Source organism: Fulmarus glacialis, unplaced genomic scaffold (assembly GCF_000690835.1).
Source record: "Fulmarus glacialis isolate BGI_N327 unplaced genomic scaffold, ASM69083v1 scaffold8014, whole genome shotgun sequence".
Taxonomy (NCBI): Eukaryota; Metazoa; Chordata; class Aves; order Procellariiformes; family Procellariidae; genus Fulmarus; species Fulmarus glacialis.
Genome location: NW_009208708.1, coordinates 26,776 through 46,121, shown reverse-complemented (window position 1 = coordinate 46,121; position 19,346 = coordinate 26,776). Strand labels below are relative to the sequence as shown.

General features: G+C 35.8%; 1 protein-coding gene across 1 annotated transcript in view; it reads left to right on the top strand.

Annotated features, from left to right (window-relative positions):
• The window catches only part of SLMAP (sarcolemma associated protein), a 46,757-nt gene extending 27,700 nt beyond the window's left edge, over positions 1-19,057 (top strand). The window contains exons 11-18 of the mRNA XM_009576585.1: positions 3,639-3,761; positions 4,536-4,610; positions 8,549-8,869; positions 10,251-10,368; positions 12,360-12,531; positions 14,009-14,143; positions 17,649-17,738; positions 18,782-19,057. Coding sequence (XP_009574880.1) covers positions 3,639-3,761; positions 4,536-4,610; positions 8,549-8,869; positions 10,251-10,368; positions 12,360-12,531; positions 14,009-14,143; positions 17,649-17,732 — 1,028 coding nt within the window. The 3' untranslated portion in view covers positions 17,733-17,738; positions 18,782-19,057. The remainder of the gene's footprint in view (positions 1-3,638; positions 3,762-4,535; positions 4,611-8,548; positions 8,870-10,250; positions 10,369-12,359; positions 12,532-14,008; positions 14,144-17,648; positions 17,739-18,781) is intronic.
• Positions 19,058-19,346: the final 289 nt, after the last annotated feature.

Sequence of the window (19,346 nt, the reverse complement as noted above, 5' to 3'; positions counted from 1 at the left end):
TACAAGTCAGAATCTGGCAAAGAGGGGAAGGGGAAAAGCTGTCACAGATTAGTAGAACTGCTCCCCCCCCCCGAAGTAAATGACTTTATTAGCCATTAATAACAGTTCCTGGATGCTTTTGTTTAGACAGGCTGCTTGTGACTACTTATTGCAAAGTTAAGAACAGATAAATGTTAAACAGATGGAAAGAAGCAATAAATGTCATTGGAAGGTTAGTTATCTTGTTCTTATCAACTTCCTTATATTTTCAGAGTAACTACAAGAGTGATCCATGGAATCTTAATAAAAAGTGTTTTCATTGAGGGTTTGCTGAACAGTGATAGTTTACATAAGAAATTTTGAAAATCAGCAGTGGTCTGTTGATTCAGAAAATTTGGGAACCATTGCTTTATGTTGCAATAGCCAAATATTTTAAATATATGATACCGTTTACTTTACGTGGATCTTATGAAGCTGAAGAAAACTCGGGGGTTTAATTTTTTATCTGACTTCACCTGAGTACTCTGAAAATAGTCATCTGAATAACCTGAGAAATTCTGCAAAATTCTGAAAGTAAACTACTGTGAGACTTGGAGAAATACCAGCCTGCTCATAAAGTTGCTTCCACAGGCCAGGCACATAAGATCAGTTAAGACCACAGCCTATGTGTGGTTCTAGATCATCTCTGTTATCAAAACAAAAGTGTAAAGGCAAACATAGAAGCAGAGCTCTGTTAATATCTTCATGTTTGTAAATATTAATTTAATCTAAGCTTTGTTTTTCTTTTGGTTTTATTGAAATTTTATTTTATAGATCCTAAAATTGCAAAATACTCCTTCACACACCATCATATTCTTTAATGATTTGGAAATGGTCATTTTTCCCAAAACTGACCCATGGGTTAGACTCCATTTCTTGGGCCAGATTTTCATGTGCTTTGGGAATGATTTGTACAGACCACACTAATTTTTTAACAATTTTAAATCTACCAGTAGAGTTGATGTTAAGGAAAACCTCGGAGAGAGTGTGTGTGTGAGTGAATCAAAGTGGTGTTAATTAAGAACCTTTGTTGTAAGATGGCGAACAATCTGACCACAGATTAAAGTCTTCCATGAGCTAGAATAAATGAATGAGGGTTTTCAAACTGTTGTATTTAACTCTTTTTTTTTTTTTTTTTTAGCACCTTGTTGTACTTAATGATAGAATTCTTTAGACTTTTCTGAGAACCATTAGTCCAATGCTGAATGGAAATTTCTCAAATACTTTTTTAATTGCAGCCTTTTACATTGGTTCTCAAACCAGGTTTTTGTGATGTGAATTTGCTTCTTGAGGGAACTAATTCTAAGCCTGATGATATTTAGTAGTTTTATTGTTTATAAATAGAGCAATCCTACTCACTAAGGAATTTTTTTCAAAACTAGAGCTAGCACAAAAATGATGTTTGCTTTGAACTAAAAGACATTAAAGAAATTTTCAGTTTGGTAAGACAGAAAAACTGTTATTTTCTTGTGCTTATATTTCTTGGCTTTTGATTTAGAAGCATGTCAGGGATATGAAAATTCCCTTATTGCATTTGAGTTTTTACTTTGATTGTGCCTTTGCTAAACTGATTATGCTGAGTTCCTCATCTCCTTTGAAGCAGTATTATCTTTTATGATGTGTGCTTTCATTGATTGGAAAATACTGTCCACCAGAAAGTTCATTTAGGGTGTCTATTGTTGGATTTGGGACACTGCTTCTTTATCAGGCATGATTTGAGAATAATTTGTCAACTTCCTCATCCATTTCTTCTGAACAGTCTCATTAAGGAAGGTTGAAAGTCTAATTGCCCCAAGTCTTTATCCATGAGATGCTAAGAACAAAACACGTTCAGTAAAGAGAAGCTTGGATTTGGAACTCTAATTTAAACTATAAAAAAAAGTATTTGGATGAAATATGTAGTCCTCTTTGTTCTTTCTGCTCTCATAATTTTGTTCTGAAAATGTCTAAATGCACATGTGTGCCCTCAGCTCTACTCGATCCCACCAATTCATTACTGTGAGAATAGGGAAAACATAGCCTCTTTTCTTAGAGGGGTACAGTATGAATACTTTAGCATGATTTGATAAACAATTACTTTAATGAAGAGAACAGCAAAAAAATTTTTATAGTTACTTTATTGGTGACATATACAGTCAAATATGAATGTCAAAAGTGTAATGACAAACTAAACTATAGCTTGTATTTGGATTTTTTTTTTTGTTAGTGAAAGGTCCAGACAACGACAGCAATTTATCTTTTGGGGTTTTTATTCTAAGCAGTGTGCCATTTTCTTAAATCTGTATGGTCGATAGTGGTAGATGTTCATTAACCAGTTAGCTGTGTAACACATCTACCTTTTTGTTCTCCCTCTGCCATGATGCATAGGAGGACTTTTTTCATGGATTTCCCTCCTTTACATTTCTCACCTAACTGGCTTATATAAAGTTTTACCCCTCTAGCTATATAGTTTATTAGTGCTGTTTGTGCCTATTGAAAGATCTGTTTCCGCACAGACACTACTTAAGGAAAATTTAGTGAATAAGTTTCCTGGATCCAGCTCCTGACATTGCAGATACCAGGCTAAAGTGTTGTCTTCCTCTTTGTTACTGCATCTAGTTTCTAGTGTGTGCCCATTAGAGGACACTGCTATTAGTTACAAATACTTATTTTTCCTCTTTTAAGTTCCCCCAAAACTTCAGCTTTAAAACTATTTAATCTGTCTGCGACTGCAAGTCATCTCTTATAAGTCCAAGTGATATTTAATATGCATTTTAGCTAATACAAAACTTGTGGGGAAGAGCAAATGTTTTTATTTAAATAACATGCATAGATCTCCAATTGTGTTAAAAATATACCTAATATTTTAAGACATAGTGGAAAAAATTTTAAGGGCAAAATTTAGCTTAGTATTCACTAGGCCACTGAATGAAATAAGGAGGGTGGACTTTTCTTCATTTTCTTAATTTGTTTTAGAAAATTTCCCCAAATTTTTCCTTTTCTTGTAGTTATGGTCCACAGAGGGGAGAAGCCAAGCCTTGCATGGTAGCAAGCCGATTGGCGGTAGCAAACCACTTAATAGCAACTCTTTGCATAATCTCTTGCAGCTGACTGGCATTAACCAGCCTCAGGACAAGGCTGGGTCTGTACATGGGCTGATATGCTGCCTGCCAGGGCTGGTACGTGCTGTCAGGAGCAGGACTGTGGGAGGGTGGGCTTGGGAGGTAGGGGACACTGGATCGTTGCTGGTAAGTGTATGCTAGGAGAGAAGGTTAGACTAGCTTCCTTTTAAAATAGACGAGTTGTAAACACAGTCAAGGATTGTCTTATACTTGTTGTTCCTTCATTTTTGTCAATCCAGGAATCCTTGCCAAACTATACAGTGTTTTTAAAAACTCTGTAATTCTTGTTTGTTTTTGTTTTATACTGCATGTTATATATAATGAATGTTTTAAAGTTTGCGTATGTTTTCCTCCTTTTAAAAGTACATTAATATTTTTGCTAATATTTACCTAATCCAATTTTGAGTTTACTTTAACTAACTTCGGATTATTTGAATAAAAAGTCACCAGTCATCATATGGCAGTGCAAATTAAACTGTTGTACAAATTTATGATTTAAAGAAAATGTTCTTTTATCAGATGAATTGCAAGGTGCACAATCAGAGACTGAGGCTAAGCAAGAAATTCAGCAACTGCACAAGGAGCTGATTGAAGCCCAAGAGCTAGCTAGGACAAGTAAACAAAAATGCTTTGAACTTCAAGGTGAGACCCAGATCAACTTGGCTGTGTAGGGTATCCATTAAAATTGTATTTATCAGGTAGTCTTAAAAGGGGGTCCAGTTTGCTGACTGTCTGTTAGATAAATTTGTTTCATAGCATTCACATCTCCTGCACAGCATGTCAGAAACTCTTGCTTTTTTTCTAAACTATATAGAGTGAGATTGAGCTCTGACTTTTTGGTTCAAGATAGACCAACATCTTTTCATAGTATTGAATACATGCTTGAACTCCGTATATTTCATCCTTATAAATTCATCTACAGGTATCGATTCATCTGTATTTCAGTCAGATAACGCACATAATTTAATGTATTCACTGGTAGATCTTTGTTTAGACCATCCTGCCAGATACGTAGCTGTATCATTATCCTCAGCAAACTGTGGGTTGTTTTTGACAGGAAATAGTATAGTCCAGTTTAATTGCGTATTGTTCAGTGTTCTTCATGGGGTATATTTACAGCTTTTTTTTTTCTCCTCCCGTGCCAGTTTGCATTTAGAGCACACAGAGTTTTTGGATCAGGCAACAGATTATATTAATTTCAAATTAATTGTAATACTACCACAATAATGGAATGATGTCTTAATATTAACTTTTTATTAAACTACTTACACAGTTATTAGCTTTGATAACTTACTGAAATAATACGATTGTTTTAATCTTTTTAATTAAGGGGAAGTTGTGACTAAAATTAATTACAGAGCTGAAATACCTCTTACTAACAAAAACTTCTGGGCACATTTTCACTTTCATTTATAGCGCTATTGGAAGAAGAGAGAAAAGCATATCGAATGCAAGTTGAAGAATCTAACAAGCAAATAAATGTTCTGCAAGGTAGGAATTTTTTTTTCACCCCATTTTTTAAGGGAAAATACATAGCTTTGGCTGTTTCCATGGTGTCCTAAGCACTAATAAAGGAAAATATTAATTTTGTGTTTGTTTTAAATCTGATTTCTTTCACCGTATCTTTGAATTTTATTGTGAAATGTTTCTTGTCAATTCCTATGGTTCTCATCATAACTTAGAAAATGCAAAAGACGTAATCTGTAACAGATGCCTCTTCTCCTTCCTCTCTCTTCAGTTTTTCTCAGCTTTGAATGGTTCAAGGATTCTTAGTGTGACTATTTTATCTTCAGAGCACTCAGAAGGCTTAGTCTTTTTTGTGCTACTCAGTCTCTTCACTTCATTGGTAGAATCCTCTTAAATAAATTTTTAATCACTCCAGATCTGCATCCTGCCTCAGAGTATGCAGTAAAATTTCTGCAGCAGAGACACTGTCTGTGCTTTTTGAAAAAACAGTATGACCAATCATGCTCTTTTCAACCCAAAATAATTATAGCAGAATGGAATCCTGTGATTTACGTAACTTCTGTATCATGTATTCTGTATTACGTTATCTTGTCAGCCTGTGTGTGTGAGTCAGCATATTGGTCAAGAGGCTGTCTAGCCTTAAAATCAGTAAGGGTTGTATTATGACTCTTCCTTAGAGCAGTCATTCAGCCATTGATTGTTACGAAACTTGTACGAGCTTCATACCTTGGTATCTCTGTCAGCATATCATTTGGTTTGGACCTAAAAGTGGTTGGAAGGCAGATGAGTAGACAGGCAGACGGACTGACGATCCTCACTTTCTTAGGAAATCAAAATAGCTTTAGCAAATTACTTTATGGGCGGTAACTTGTTGTGAAATGTGGTACTTGTCATATACCAGTTAAACTGAGAAACTTAAATAATAGCACTGTTTTATATGAACGTCAGCAAAGAATATTTAGGTTTTCTGCCATTGTGCCTGTAAGAAAGAGGAGCTTACATAATACTCATTTTCAGAACAAGAGGAGCAATTTAATTTTGAATCTTGTCCTGCTAATAATGAAAATTCTCCAAGTAAAAAATATTGTAGCAAAAGTTAGAAATTGGGATTTGATAGTTATTTCTATACAGAATAAAGAGATCTTTTTTTTTTCCCTCTCCAAAGAAGAGAATCAAAGTAGAAACTTGACAGAGCCAAACTTAACTGCAGGATGCCTCTTGTCAGTGCAGTACTATTTTGTCTCCTGAACCCTTCTCAAGTGAGGTCTTGCTTATGTTTCCTCCTCTTTTCTCTCCTTGGTAGTTCAAAACATTCTGATCTTCATTGTATGCTTGGTGCTTCCCAAACTTTTAGGGTGTGACACATCTCACAACTTGGGAAAAGCTGTCAGGATGTCTGGATTCTTCTTGCAGCTTCTATGAACTGTAGTGGAGAAAAAATATTCCTGGCAGATTCATGCAGTAACATTTCTTAAAGTGTTTTCATGGAATGAATGTTTTAGGCCAGCCAGTGCTACGTGGCTTTATACATTTGTCATAGAGAACAGAAGGTGCCACAGAAACAGTTGAGATTCTGTCTCTACGTGTGAAGTTCGTTAGATGAACAGATAGGTAAAGCAAGGAAATTCAAGTAACTTGTCATTACTTATTTAAAAAAAAAAAAAGTGAAGCGTTCGGTTTAGATGAGATAATGGCTTACATAAATAAGAGATGTAATGGAACTTTTAGTTCTAATTGCCCTTTCATATTATATCCAGTGCTTCAGAAACCATTCAATATTCTTGGTAGTAATTTTTCTGTGTAAGTTACTTCTGCAACTTCACCAAACTTTAGAAACACTTGCATGTGTTTGGATTTTCAGTCATACCATGCTTGTTTTCATGCCTGAACATTTGAAGGGAGAGTTGTTCATGAACAATGCAGACAGAAGGAAAAAAACAAATTTATTTGAAATACTGCCATTACTGAGAAGCAGGAATTTAGCTTGGCTTGATAAAGAAAATAGTATCAGGAAGATATGTTTTGAAAAATCACCCCTTTGCTCATTAATGGGCACCTGCTGTGTTAGCAAGTCGTAATTCTTGGTGTTATAGAAACATGGTTTCCTAGCGTATAGGTTTGGTAGGTTCAAGGCTTATAATGTAAGGATACATGGAAAGGCAATTGTTAACGTGTAATGTGTTGTATTACTGTTGGGTTGTTCTCATCTACTACTTTGCTATTCTGCTAGCATAACCCTGTAGAAACTATTTCCAAACAAAGGAGGTGGTAGCAAGCCTCATGTTGCTCACATATATTTAAAAATCCATTATGCTGCAAATGTCTCTGTTATGGAACAGATACTGTTTCATCTTACACAGAATTGCTGTGAAATGTAACTTACTGTTGTCTATAATATCTTTTATATATTACAATATAGAATAATTACCGTGTTTTTTCCCATACTGTCTTTTTCTTCCAGAGTGTGGAATTGGGTAATTCATAGTTTTTTTAGTTTATCTAATGAGCTAAATGTCTTTCTGGAGCCTGTTTAGAGGAGGGGGAAAAAAGTTGCATTTTTCTTCTTCACTGTACATCAACAGCAAAGTTTCTAGATTGTACCTGTGTATGAATTCTACCTATATTACGGTATATACAGCTACTGAAAAACATCAAGTATAGTTGTCATGAAAGTGCAAGTCTCTCAAGTAGTTTTTATGCTATATCAGTTTACAGCACAACTTGCTCACATTCTCCATGTCATCTTCTGTAATGGATTGAGAGAACAAAAATAAATATAAGAAATCTATGAAGGTTACTTAGCCTTGGTTATCTTCCCTGGGCTTTCTACTGTCCTTTTCTGCCCTTTGCTTCTGAAACATATAACTTTAAATGTGTCGTTCTGACCCTCTGCAGTATCTTATATTAGGTTTTCAAGTGATGTTAAGAAGTTTCCACTTTTCTGCTCAGAGCAATTCCTCATTAATTTAGTAATTGCTTTTTCCCCGTGTTAAAAATCAATTAAGTACATGTGAACTCTGATATGTGTTCTTTAAAAAGCAAAACAAAAACACGAGCAAATGAAACACTTTGCTTCCATCAATCAGGGTTTTAACTATAATTTTGTTGTTCTTTCTTTCATGCTTCCCTTTCCTCTGTACTGTACTTTTTTTCTTCCAACTGTTCGCAGTGGATTCTATTTGCATGTGTGTTTATGAAAAATAGTTGTGTTCAGAGAACAGATGTGTTTAGTAATGAAACAGTTTTGAATGAGAATAATTTATGATTTGCTTCATGCAGAAATGTAAAATAACATAGCATGTATGTGACTGCTGCACGTTTACAGTAAACAGTAAATGCTAAAGGACTTCTTATAGTTCAGTATATTCGGGGCAACTGTCCCTTTCAATCAGTCGTGCGCTTTGAAAAATGCTTTTTGCAAAGAAGTAAAGTAATTTTTATTTCCTTTACTACGTGTTGAGACTGGAGTAGAAACTCCAGTCTCCAGCAGAGACACTGTGCCTCAAATGTTTATGGATATCACAATTTAACAGCTGAACAGGCAAACATTTCCAATGTAGCTTTGCAACTGTTTGGCTTGTCACAGAAGCTTTCTTGCTTTTCCTCTTGTCCCCAAACCCCGCAGTGTCCTTGTTCTGTAATACTTGTTTTGCTTACAGTGAAGTTGGATCTAAATCTTGGTTTCAGATTTTGGAGAGTTGCTTTAGTATCACACACATAACACAACCCTGTCTAAGACAGCTTTGTCCAACCATAATTCTTGTTCCTTTTGACTCTCTAATACATGACCCTACATACATGTCTCTTTAAGGATACAGCATTTGACAAGATTAATATCTTTTTCAATTACATTAGGATTCTTAGTCCTATTAAACATCAACAAGTTAAGAAAGGGAGCTATGTTTTTTAGATTTTCTGTAAATAAGTTTTTAAAAATATTAACATTAATGTATGCATTCCAGCTCAGTTGCGAAGGTTACAAGAAGATATTGAGAATCTTCGTGAGGAAAAGGAGAATGAAATTTCAAGCACTCGAAATGAACTAGTCAGTGCTCAAAATGAGATTCTGTCACTTCAACAAGTAGCAGAAAAGGCAGCATCAGAACGAGATACAGATATTTCTGCATTGCAAGACGAGCTGCAAACAGTGCGAGCGGAACTTGAACGGTGGCGGAAAGATGCCTCAGATTATGAAAAAGAAATTGTCAGTCTGCAAGCCAGTTTTCAGCTCAGATGTCAGCAGTGTGAGGATCAGCAGAAGGAAGAGGCTACTCGCTTAAAAGGTGCTTGTTTAAAAGGATGCCACAGACCAGTGCTAACAGTAGCATCATTCTCAATCTTCACATTAATGAGTGTCAATTATTCAAATCGTTATTTGACTGTCTGTCTCTCTGTAGTCATTTACTGTGTCTATATATATACACATATGCGTGTATTTATATGTGTATCAAGGCTTGAGTGTTAAAAAAGCTGTTGTGTATACTTCATGAAATATCAATTGCCAATTATGCCTAAATTAGCTTAGGTACCCTTTGATTTCAAAAGTAGGCCAAGTATAATTCCACTTAGAAAAGATGGAAAACTTGTACTGTTTGAGGGATTGATACTGCCACAGATTTCCCAAAGGACTTGTATAACTTCTGTATAATTTAAGCCCGTAAACGCGTAGCTTCTGACCTTTTAATTTTTCTAGCAAAGCTTCACTGGAGACAAACATAAATAATTGTGTTTTATGGCTTAATAAAACTCGTGTTACCATCTCATTTTTAACATAAAAATGTTAAAATAGACTTAAAACTAAAGCTTTATTCTGGACACATGATGTAGAGATATACAAATATGTTGTGCTGAGCCAGCATAGGGCTTCTTTTAGGCTTACTCATTTGCCTTTCACTTTACTTGTAATGCACCCACATCTCATGAGGACTGAGATGAGAAGCCACTCAGATGAGTGCAATGAGAGCCACTACTCCAGGCCTGTAGCTTCAGGTCTTGGAGAATCTGCTAATAGAATTCAAAAGCTCGTGCTGAAACTTTGTACATGCCAGAGAGAAACTGGCATGTGTAAAATATGCTTTAAATTCTGAATGAGTTAATCTTTGTGAAGCTGCCAGAGAAGCCTTTTTCCAGTTCAGACTCCAGTCTCTGTCATTGTTTTACTAAGACGTGTGTAACACTGATTTTTATCTATTTTACCAGGGACTGATTTATTTCAAATGTCTCACTTGCACTCTTAAGTTATTGCTTTAAACATTCTGTTCCTTGTAGCGCAGGCATGGTATCTAGTGATTCTAGTTGTTTGCTATTTTCAGGTCTGGGAGATTATTTTCTTCAAATACACTTTTCTGTTACTGTTTCTAAACTGCTAGAGTAGACCCAGTAGAAACCAGACTGCTTTCTACTCCTTTATGCCTTAGAAAAAGCTCATGTTAAAAAAAAAAAAAAAAAGCACTAGCTTGTTTAATGGCTCACAAACCTCATAACAGTAGAAGATATGGTAACGTTTTATAGGTGCTTGTGAGAGAATTCATGTGACATGATTATAATCAAATATATTTGAGATTTACGACTGATAACAGCTTTTTCCTCCATTTATCAGCTGGTGATACTTGAAGTGGTCATGAAATACTTTTACTCAATTCAATTAAATTTTATTCGTTGCAGGTGAACTTGAAAAGTTGAAGGCAAAGTGGAGTGCTCTGGAAGCTGAATGTGTTACACTAAGGAAGGAGAATACTTTGCTTGCATCTGAGCTTCAACGACAAGAGAAGGAGCTTTCTAGGTAAGGGCACAATGGATTTGTTGAGGAAGGTATCATAGTAGCTGAAGAGGTTTTTTTGTTGTTTTTTCTTCCCCGAAGTGGTACTAAATGTCTAATGCTGTTTCAATAAATGTATTGAAATTTTATTTATATCATAGTATTGGGCAGAACACACTTTCATGCCAAATCATTACACCAAGCAATTTTGCAAATGCTTCTATATTACTTATCAGCCACGTTACATCGTCATAAGGTAACCTGACTTATTTTGCTGCTTTTAATAAGGACTTGGAAGTGTGCATTGTGGAAGTATTTAGACTTAACAGTTATCCTGCTACTGAAAAGATGATAAACCAAAGATTTCCTAACCTAAAATTTTCTCAGCGTTCAGAGTTGGAAAATGATTCTCTGATAGTATGGTGTCTCATGGAAGCCTGTCACATTATAAATAGTAATGATGGGCAGAAACAGTATTGTATATCGTATTTTGCTTAACAGAAAAATACAAATCTTTTTATCGCAAGCACCATAATATAAGGGCCTGGAGCACAAGTCTCATGAGGAGCGGCTGAGGGAACTGGGGCTGTTTAGCCTGGAGAAGAGGAGGCTGAGGGGAGACCTCATCGCGCTCTACAACTACCTGAAAGGAGGTTGTAGCGAGGTGGGGGTTGGTCTCTTCTGCCAAGTAACAAGCGACAGGACGAGAGGAAATGGCCTCAAGTTGCGCCGAGGGAGGTTTAGACGGGACATTAGGAAAAATTTCTTTACTGAAAGAGTGGTCAGGCCTTGGAACAGGCTGCCCAGGGAAGTGGTGGAGTCACCAACCCTGGAAGTATTTAAAAGACGTGTAGATGAGGCGCTTAGGGACGTGATTTAGTGGGCATGGTAGTGTTGGGTTGACGGTTGGACTCGATGATCTTAGAGGTCTTTTCCAACCTTAATGATTCTATGATTCTATGATCTTTTGGGAGGAATTTTAGAGTGCAGGAGTATTTGTATTTTACTGTATTTCTTTTGCTGTTTGAGCACATGGCGTTGGTAAAGGCTATCTAAATCTTCTGCTTGGAATTAACTTCCCCTCTTATCCCTTAATCTGCCATTATTATGTTGTTTTTCAGTTTCAGATATTGGAATTTAATTCACAAAGTAAATATGGAACAGCAACTTTGTTTTATTGTAGATCTGAATTTTACTGTCACGCTTCGATACTTTTTTTTTTCCCCCTCCCCCCTGGCTTCCTCACTGTTGTAAGATCTAATTGAAAAAAAGGAAATTTCCCACAGTAGAACATTTCTAGAAGTAATGTGTTATTTTACACGAATCAAACCTTTCTTTTTCGTTCCATCATGCCCTGATTTCCACTCGGATTTTTTCATATGGAAGGTCACACGAGCAAATACAGGATTTGCATTATGGAGATATGCAAGATCTCTCCCTTATTTTTCTTTCTGTCTTGCACAGGCACAAATTAACACTACTTGGTTATTACACTGAAGTTTGTAATGGCTTAATTTAGAGCTTTCTATGACTATTACACCATTGTACTAAACACTTGAAGAATGTACTCGCTATTAGCTTATGCAACTGGAGTAAGCAAAGAAGCGGGTGTGCAAATAAATGAAATACTTCTAACAACCTTGGACAAACTTCTTGTTACAAATTTGTTTCAAAATACTTTGGCGTATATAATAAATACTTCATGAATAATAAAAAGTAAAATAAGAAACTAAAAATTATGAATGATAAATTATTTAAATTATAGATTATAATTAATTATACACACTAAGCTGTGCACATATATTTAAAAGCAGGACTATGGCCAACCTTTTGTGTCAGTACTTTGTATAGGGAGACAGTGATGATCTGCACTTCTATGATAGATCTAAGCTGATATTTCTGGTATTAAATAAAAATAATGTGTGAAGCTTTGGAGGATGAAAAGTGCTTTAAAAAAATCTCTTGTTTGTTTAAATTTAAAATATATGAGGAATCAATTGGATTTTGTTTTTCAGCTCTCAGAAACAGAGTTTAGCGCTAACCAGCGATATAAGTGTTCTTGAAATGTCTCGAAAGGAGCTTGAAAATCAGATGGGATCTTTGAGAGAAAAACATCAACGGGATGCAGCTAGTCTAAAAAGCCAGCTCAGTGAAGCTGAGAGTCAAGCAAAAGATTTTCAGAAAGAGGTAACACGAAACATTATTTCCAGTTTGAGAGAATATAATGCCCAATGTCTTTGACTTTTAAGCTAAAAGAAAAGGAAAAAGATAAGATTTCTAGTAATGAAAATTTTTCATACTTCTATTGCAAGCACTTTTATGGTAGCTAACAACATATAAACTGGGGGTTAAATCTAAAAAGAAAGATTTCGGATAGAATGACTTGCACGTGTTTTGGGAACTTCCTAAAGTTTACTTTTGTGCATTACCTTAGTGAATTTACTTTTAAGCTGTTCAGACAGGTAAACCCTTATTCAGAGTCTTCCTGAACATCGTGGTATAGAGTTTCATTACCTGTTATGAACCAAAATTAATTCTTTTTAGTCAGTATGATCTTCCTAGTTAGATTTAAACTCTTTTATTTGACAATGGGACTACACATTCCTTACAGAGGTCTCCTTTCATCTTACTAGGTCACTAGGCTGCTGAAGATGATTAGCAAGTGCATAAGGAAAAGCTAGCATTTTGAGCATGTATTTCATCTGCCTAGCCTCTAAAGGTTATGTCTGTAAGAAGGCCGTAGCCTCCAACAATTACTTGCCTTCTCTTATGAGCATTTTGAGTGAAGTTTGCTCCAGTCACTGCTTTTAGTTTCTTTTGCAGTCCTTTGTTTTGTTATTAATTCATCCATGTCACATTCCTCACTGTTTTCAGAATTTGAAAAACCCACTCTTGTTATCTGTGTTTTTGTAATCAGATGTATTTGTAAAGATGCCTAATCTTTTAAATTTATGGTAAATGCCAGTACTGAAAGTCATTGGTTCTGTCCTTATTAATCCCTGTCATGAGGACTATTAGAAAGCTTGTGATCTATAGAAAAAATTGAGTGTGAGTTTGAAAAAGGAGAAGCTGCCCATACTGTGGGAACATGAGACACGTTCAGCTAGTATTGTTCGTACTTGACCCACGCTGAGGATTATGGCATGATTGTAATAAGGAGTAATATTTTTTAATGCCCTTCTTACTCTTATGTTTGAGTTTGCTGTGTGGGAAGAGGGTTTGTTTTACTTCATACAGAATGTTGATTTTTGCACCTATTTGATTGGTGTAGGTATTTAAACTGCAGCCTAGGTGTAAGACCACTATTTAAACATAAAGGTCTCTTTGTTCCCCTGTTTCAACTTCATAGTTTTTATAGTCCTTTCCAATGTGATAATGAGTAATTGTTTGGTAGGAGAGATGAATTAAGGTCTTGCGTTTACTTCATATTTCTTTTTTTTTTTTTTTTTTTTTAGTAATCCTAGCCCTTTAGTATCAGGGACAAAATCTTCATTTAGAAAAAAAGAAAATCTAAACCGCGATTTTTCTACCCTGCTTTTGTGAAAAGAGAGTGTACTGATCCAAGGCGAGTTACTCTAGGCAGATGACAGGAAAGGAAGCTAAGCAAATGTAAGCATGTGTTGGGTGTCCAGAGGTCCGCAGACTGTTTTCTCTTTGTCTTTAGTATGAAAGAACACAGACTGTGCTCTCAGAGCTGAAGGCAAAGTATGAGATGGCTGAACAAGAAAATCAGTCACTCACAGAAGAGCTCAAACAATGTAAAGAAAACCTGAAGCTGCTACAAGAAAAAGGAAACAACGTAAGTCTGTACAAAATATGTGGGGAAGTAGGATTATGACACTGGCAATTCTGTTGATTGAGAGAGCATGTAAGTGTCAAATAGAAAAGAATGGACTTAAAAAAAAAAAAAAGACTGTGTGCTATATTATATGCAAAATTCAATTCTGTTACTACCTGTGCAAATTTGCAGGACATTGCACTGTTACAATTATGCGTGCAAGTTAAATTTACAGTTGTGTGACAGTTTTAAGTATGGCCTTAGATATCTGCTCTCTTGCAAACATCTGGCTTAAATACTAGTGAACCAGAACTAAGCAAATCGTTTTAATTTCAGAGAATGATACATGGGTGAAAGCTGAGAAACCTGTATGTAAATGAATTAAGCAACCTTTTTCAAGATGCTTTTATTTTATTAGTGTTTATTACAACAGATGTTCCCTCCTTACTCTTGCTTATGCTTCTTAACAGTGATTCATGCTTTAAACAGTGCAGTTGAACTGTCCTTTCTATTCACTAATGAAAATATTCTTTTCTGTTGCAATTAATTTGAGAGGTTGTATCATTAGAATTGAGTTTACAGCTAAGGACAACTTTTTTTTTCATACTGAGAGTTCTGAAATCCTCCAAATGTTAAGGGTGTGGCAGACACGTTATAAGGTGGTCATAGCCTTATTTTAGATACCTTACTACCCTGGGATGGCTGGTTTATGGTCTTCCTGTACTACCTCTATGATCAGTGCACGGTGAACAACTCCAGTAGTGGACAGTACAAAACAGGAGGATAATGGATGCTCTGTAATGGCCTTTTAGAAAACTGTTTCTCTGACTATGAAGAAAGTTTTACAGGTACCATCCTCTAAAGTCAGCTGGCTGCTAGATCCCCAAAGTTTGTGTGAATACTCTTGCCATAGCCAGTTACTGAATGTAAACCTCTAACATAGTAGAGCTGTCAAAGATGTGAAGAATTCAAATCCCTTCTCGTTTTTTTCATCCATATTTTCAGGAATATGAGATTATAATTCTCTTGGAACATGCTTCCTGCTTAGATTTCTTCTGCAATGCTCAGATAATATTGAGTTACTAAAGTAGACAGAAGTCAAAAACAAGCAACCAAAAAACTCCCATTCTCGTAGAAGAGGTCACACTGAATAAATAATTGTGAATGTGAGATTTTCTGCTCTGTTAAAAACATTAACCTCAGGATTAAAATGGTAAGTGAAAAAAGGGGGATAGTAGAGGGAAGAAATACTGTGAAGGGAATTGGAGCACCTGATGAAAGTGGAAAAGCTTGCAAGGTAAGGGAAATTTTAGGAAGAATTTGAGGTGAGGATTTAGATGAAATCAGAAACCACAGCAGAGGAGGAGGTCGTTATGACAGTTGAAACCTGGAGGTCAGGGTATGATGAAGAGCATCCAACCATAAAAGGACTTGCAGGACAAGCTTGCTGTTCAAGCAGGCATTACTCACAATCAGTAATGTAAAACATATCTATCTTCTGGATTATTTGAAGCATCATGGATCCTGGGATGAGTTCCAAGGTCAAATTTTTCAAGTACCAGTGTCCCCTTATGGTGGAATCATTATATGCTACTTCATTTCAAAGGACGGTGTCCCACAAAAAGTGACTTTCCACTGTGGGATTTGTTTCTTTTTGCAGTCCATCTGTATCTGAATTTGCATATCTTCATATTCTAACGCAAGATGCACATTTTTGATGAAGCACCTAGTTAAATGCTCCTTGACAATAGGGAGATTTGTTATAGATTGATAAGTTCGTGAGGGGGAAAATATAATCGTTTGGAGGCAATTTCATTTAATGTGGTAGATATTTATCATCTGTTTCATTTGCCAAAATGCCACAACCAGGAATGTGTATAATTTTAAAAATTTAAAAAAAAAAAAAAAAAAAAGTAAATCCATAGAATTGTTTGGTGAACTAACACATGTTAGAAAAGTACTCTATTTGGGATATCATTTAAATATTAAGTTTTTACACTTAAGTTTTACTTACAAAAAAAAAAGTGTTCTGAAATGCTTAGCGGTGTGGTGTACTACTTGTGCTTGCATGCTTGTAGTCACTGATTATTTCCTGATACGCTTTATATGACAGATTTGTTTATGTGAATGGTTTGAGAACATTAGCTGCTCTGGTTGACTTAAATTTCTGGCACTATTTGAACATTGCTATTATTATTTCTACCAACATGCTTTCTGTGGGAAGGTGGCACTCTGATTTGTGGCACCAATGACACAAAAATAATCCTGCATGAAAATGACTTTGTTACACATAATTTGCCTATTAAATACTTGCCTTGATTAAAACAAATTTGAATTGAATGGCAAAGACTATAATACCTTCTAAGATTCCTGTGTTTTGAACCATATTGGAGGTCCTATGATTAAGTGACTTCTACAATTCATAATAGGATGAGATTTTATTTATGAATCACAATTTTTTTATAAAGTCTTCAAACATGCATTTATTTATTTATTTATTTGACTGAACAAAATCAAGGTGGCTTCAGCACAAAAAAGTTCTTAAGAAAATATTTGGCATGGTTTGAACTTAACCTCTGTGTGTCTGTGTGTGTGTGCACAAATATATAGACTAAGATACAAAGAAAAAAGATGTCTTCCAAGGACAGCTTAAAAAGAAATTAGGTCCATTTTTGCTTTTAATTTATCATATTAAGGGTAGAGGCTATCCATCCAGAATGTGAAGTAAAGTAGTTTACAGTTAATTAAATGTAGCTGAGAAAATGTGTAGATGGTTCTAACGAGGCCATAAGCTAAACGAACCCTGCAATCTTGCCGGCTGGTTTGGCCAATCTTGCCAGTTTGGCCCAGCTGCAACATTCATTTTCAGAACTGCATTTGGTCACAAGGCTGATGACCTGCCAGAGATGCTGATCTTTGTGGTATCTCTAATAGAAATGTACTTCCCTGCTTCATAGTAACTTGGTGTTGATTGTACAGTCATGTTACAATCTCACAGAAATGTCTGAACTACTGGGTTTGCCTGTGGACATAGTTGTAATTGATTCACTAATGGAGGAGAAAGATTGTTTTTCCTGGAGGCTGGTGATGGAAAATGGGAAAGGCTAACTTGCAAGGAATGAAGAAGTAGCTGAAAAATTCAGTATCTGGTGTGAGTCTTTCTGCCTTAAGAAATCCAGATGGGATTTCCTATCACTTGGAAAAACTAAAACCAACTATAAATAAGATACAGGCAAATCAGTTTAAGATTTGTATTGTTTTTAAGTGCTGAATTCCAAGTTGTGACAAGAGGTTTCTGAGAACATTTTCTGCTTACTTCCCTTTATTTTTAAATATCCCTGTTCATTTGAGTAGAATGGTGTACTAACTTTGTATACCAGATTAGATAATGCTGTATTGTGTTAGATGTCTTTTAATACATTTCAATTAAAACAAAACTCACTGACTTATTTTCCCCTCTCTAAATCATCTTTACCTGATTGATTTATAGCACAAAGTGATTTTTAATATCCCTTCCCTTCTTTAGCCTTCCATATTACAACCCGTCCCAGCCGTATTCATCGGCCTAATCCTGGCTTTCCTGTATTGGTGTTACGGCCCATTGTGGTAGCGAAAGGTACAAGCACTACTGTTCAGTCAATGTATGTTTGTCCCTCTCACCTGTTCGTGCCATTTCTGTATAAAATAGTGCATGGTGAAATGCTCACAGGTGTTTCTTTACCTGAAGCAAACCCTTCATTTAATATGCCATTCTGTTGATACTGATGAGCTGAGCAATCAACTAATCATGTAACATCTGTGTGATTTCTTTAATTCTAACAATTAATTTCATTCTAACTGGTTCTGAATGTGCCTCTTCTAACTCGGTCTCAGTTTGTCTTTAGCAAATGGGCTACCTTTTGCACAATGCTGCGATGCCAGGGCCTGTAAGAAAACTTAATTGCTTAATTAACTATGAGAAATGAAGAGTTTGCCTCTAAATAATGATGAAAATCAACAAGCTTTGGTTCCTATTTATGGACTAAGAAATTCCTCTCTGGCTCTAAACACTTTAATTTTTCTTGCTATTGCTGTGAAGAAGATGGAAAAAAAGACAAGATGAGAAATAGGTGGTTGGTTTGTATTCTGAACTCTAAGCTTGCATTTTCTCTAACGTCTCTCAGTGTGTCTTCCTCTTCAAATGCTATTGTTGTCATGAAATGTTGTGACAATCCATTTGAAATGATGTTGTTAGGATCTGCCACAAACTAACTTCGTAGATCTGGATTTAAACATTGAAAAGCTAAGTTAAAGATGTCACTACTGCATAAACCTGTGTCTAGCGATTACTTGGCACAAGCCATATTTTAAACATCTTAAGCCCTCACATGTTCAATAGCAGATTTCTTTGAGATGCGTACAGTAATGAAGCTGGAAATACGGAACTGCCAAAAGTTCTCCTGATGATCCTCAGTCATGAAGAGTTGTGGAGTTCCCTTTGCTAGAGAAACACGGTTTACTGTGATGCTCTGAGTCAGGACTAGCCTGCAGTAAGGCTCATGGGTAACATTTTAGTGATGCCTACCAACAGGTACTCAGGACTTTCAGGAACCACAGGGTAAACTGATTAGTATGAATTAGAACAAATATGATATTGATTTTTTTTTTCTCTCCACACAGAGACAATGGCCTTGGATGCCTGTGATGGCAGCTTTGGTTGCTGTAACAGCCGTGGTGCTGTACCCAGGCCTAACCAGAGCTTCTCCATGAGAACTGTTGTTGAATCCATACACCGTCCTCCCTTTAGAAGCTGGCAACATTCATATACTGAGGGAAAACAGATTAATTCTCTTCCTTTTTACCTCTTAATACAGCACAGCTCTGCGTGAGAACAGCAGTAGGGTCATTTGCTTTAAACTGTATAAAATGTATCTGTCTATAAAGAGGGAATAAAATTGTGATTCATCATACTGTGAGCAATACTTTTGCTTACAATTTCATGCAAGTTTTAAATTAGTATGTTGGGATTCTGAATACTATAATGGTGGCCTAAAGTAGGCTTCTTGGTACCAAATTATTTATAATGGCTAGGGTTGTGGACACTTACTTTAGAATCTGATTGCCAGATTTAAAAGGAAAAACACATTTCTGATTTGGACACCCAAGCCAAGTAACCTTGCAGATACTTGGAAAACAGATGCAGTATGCTCAGTGCCTTTCAGTACAGGTTTTTTTTGTTGGTTTT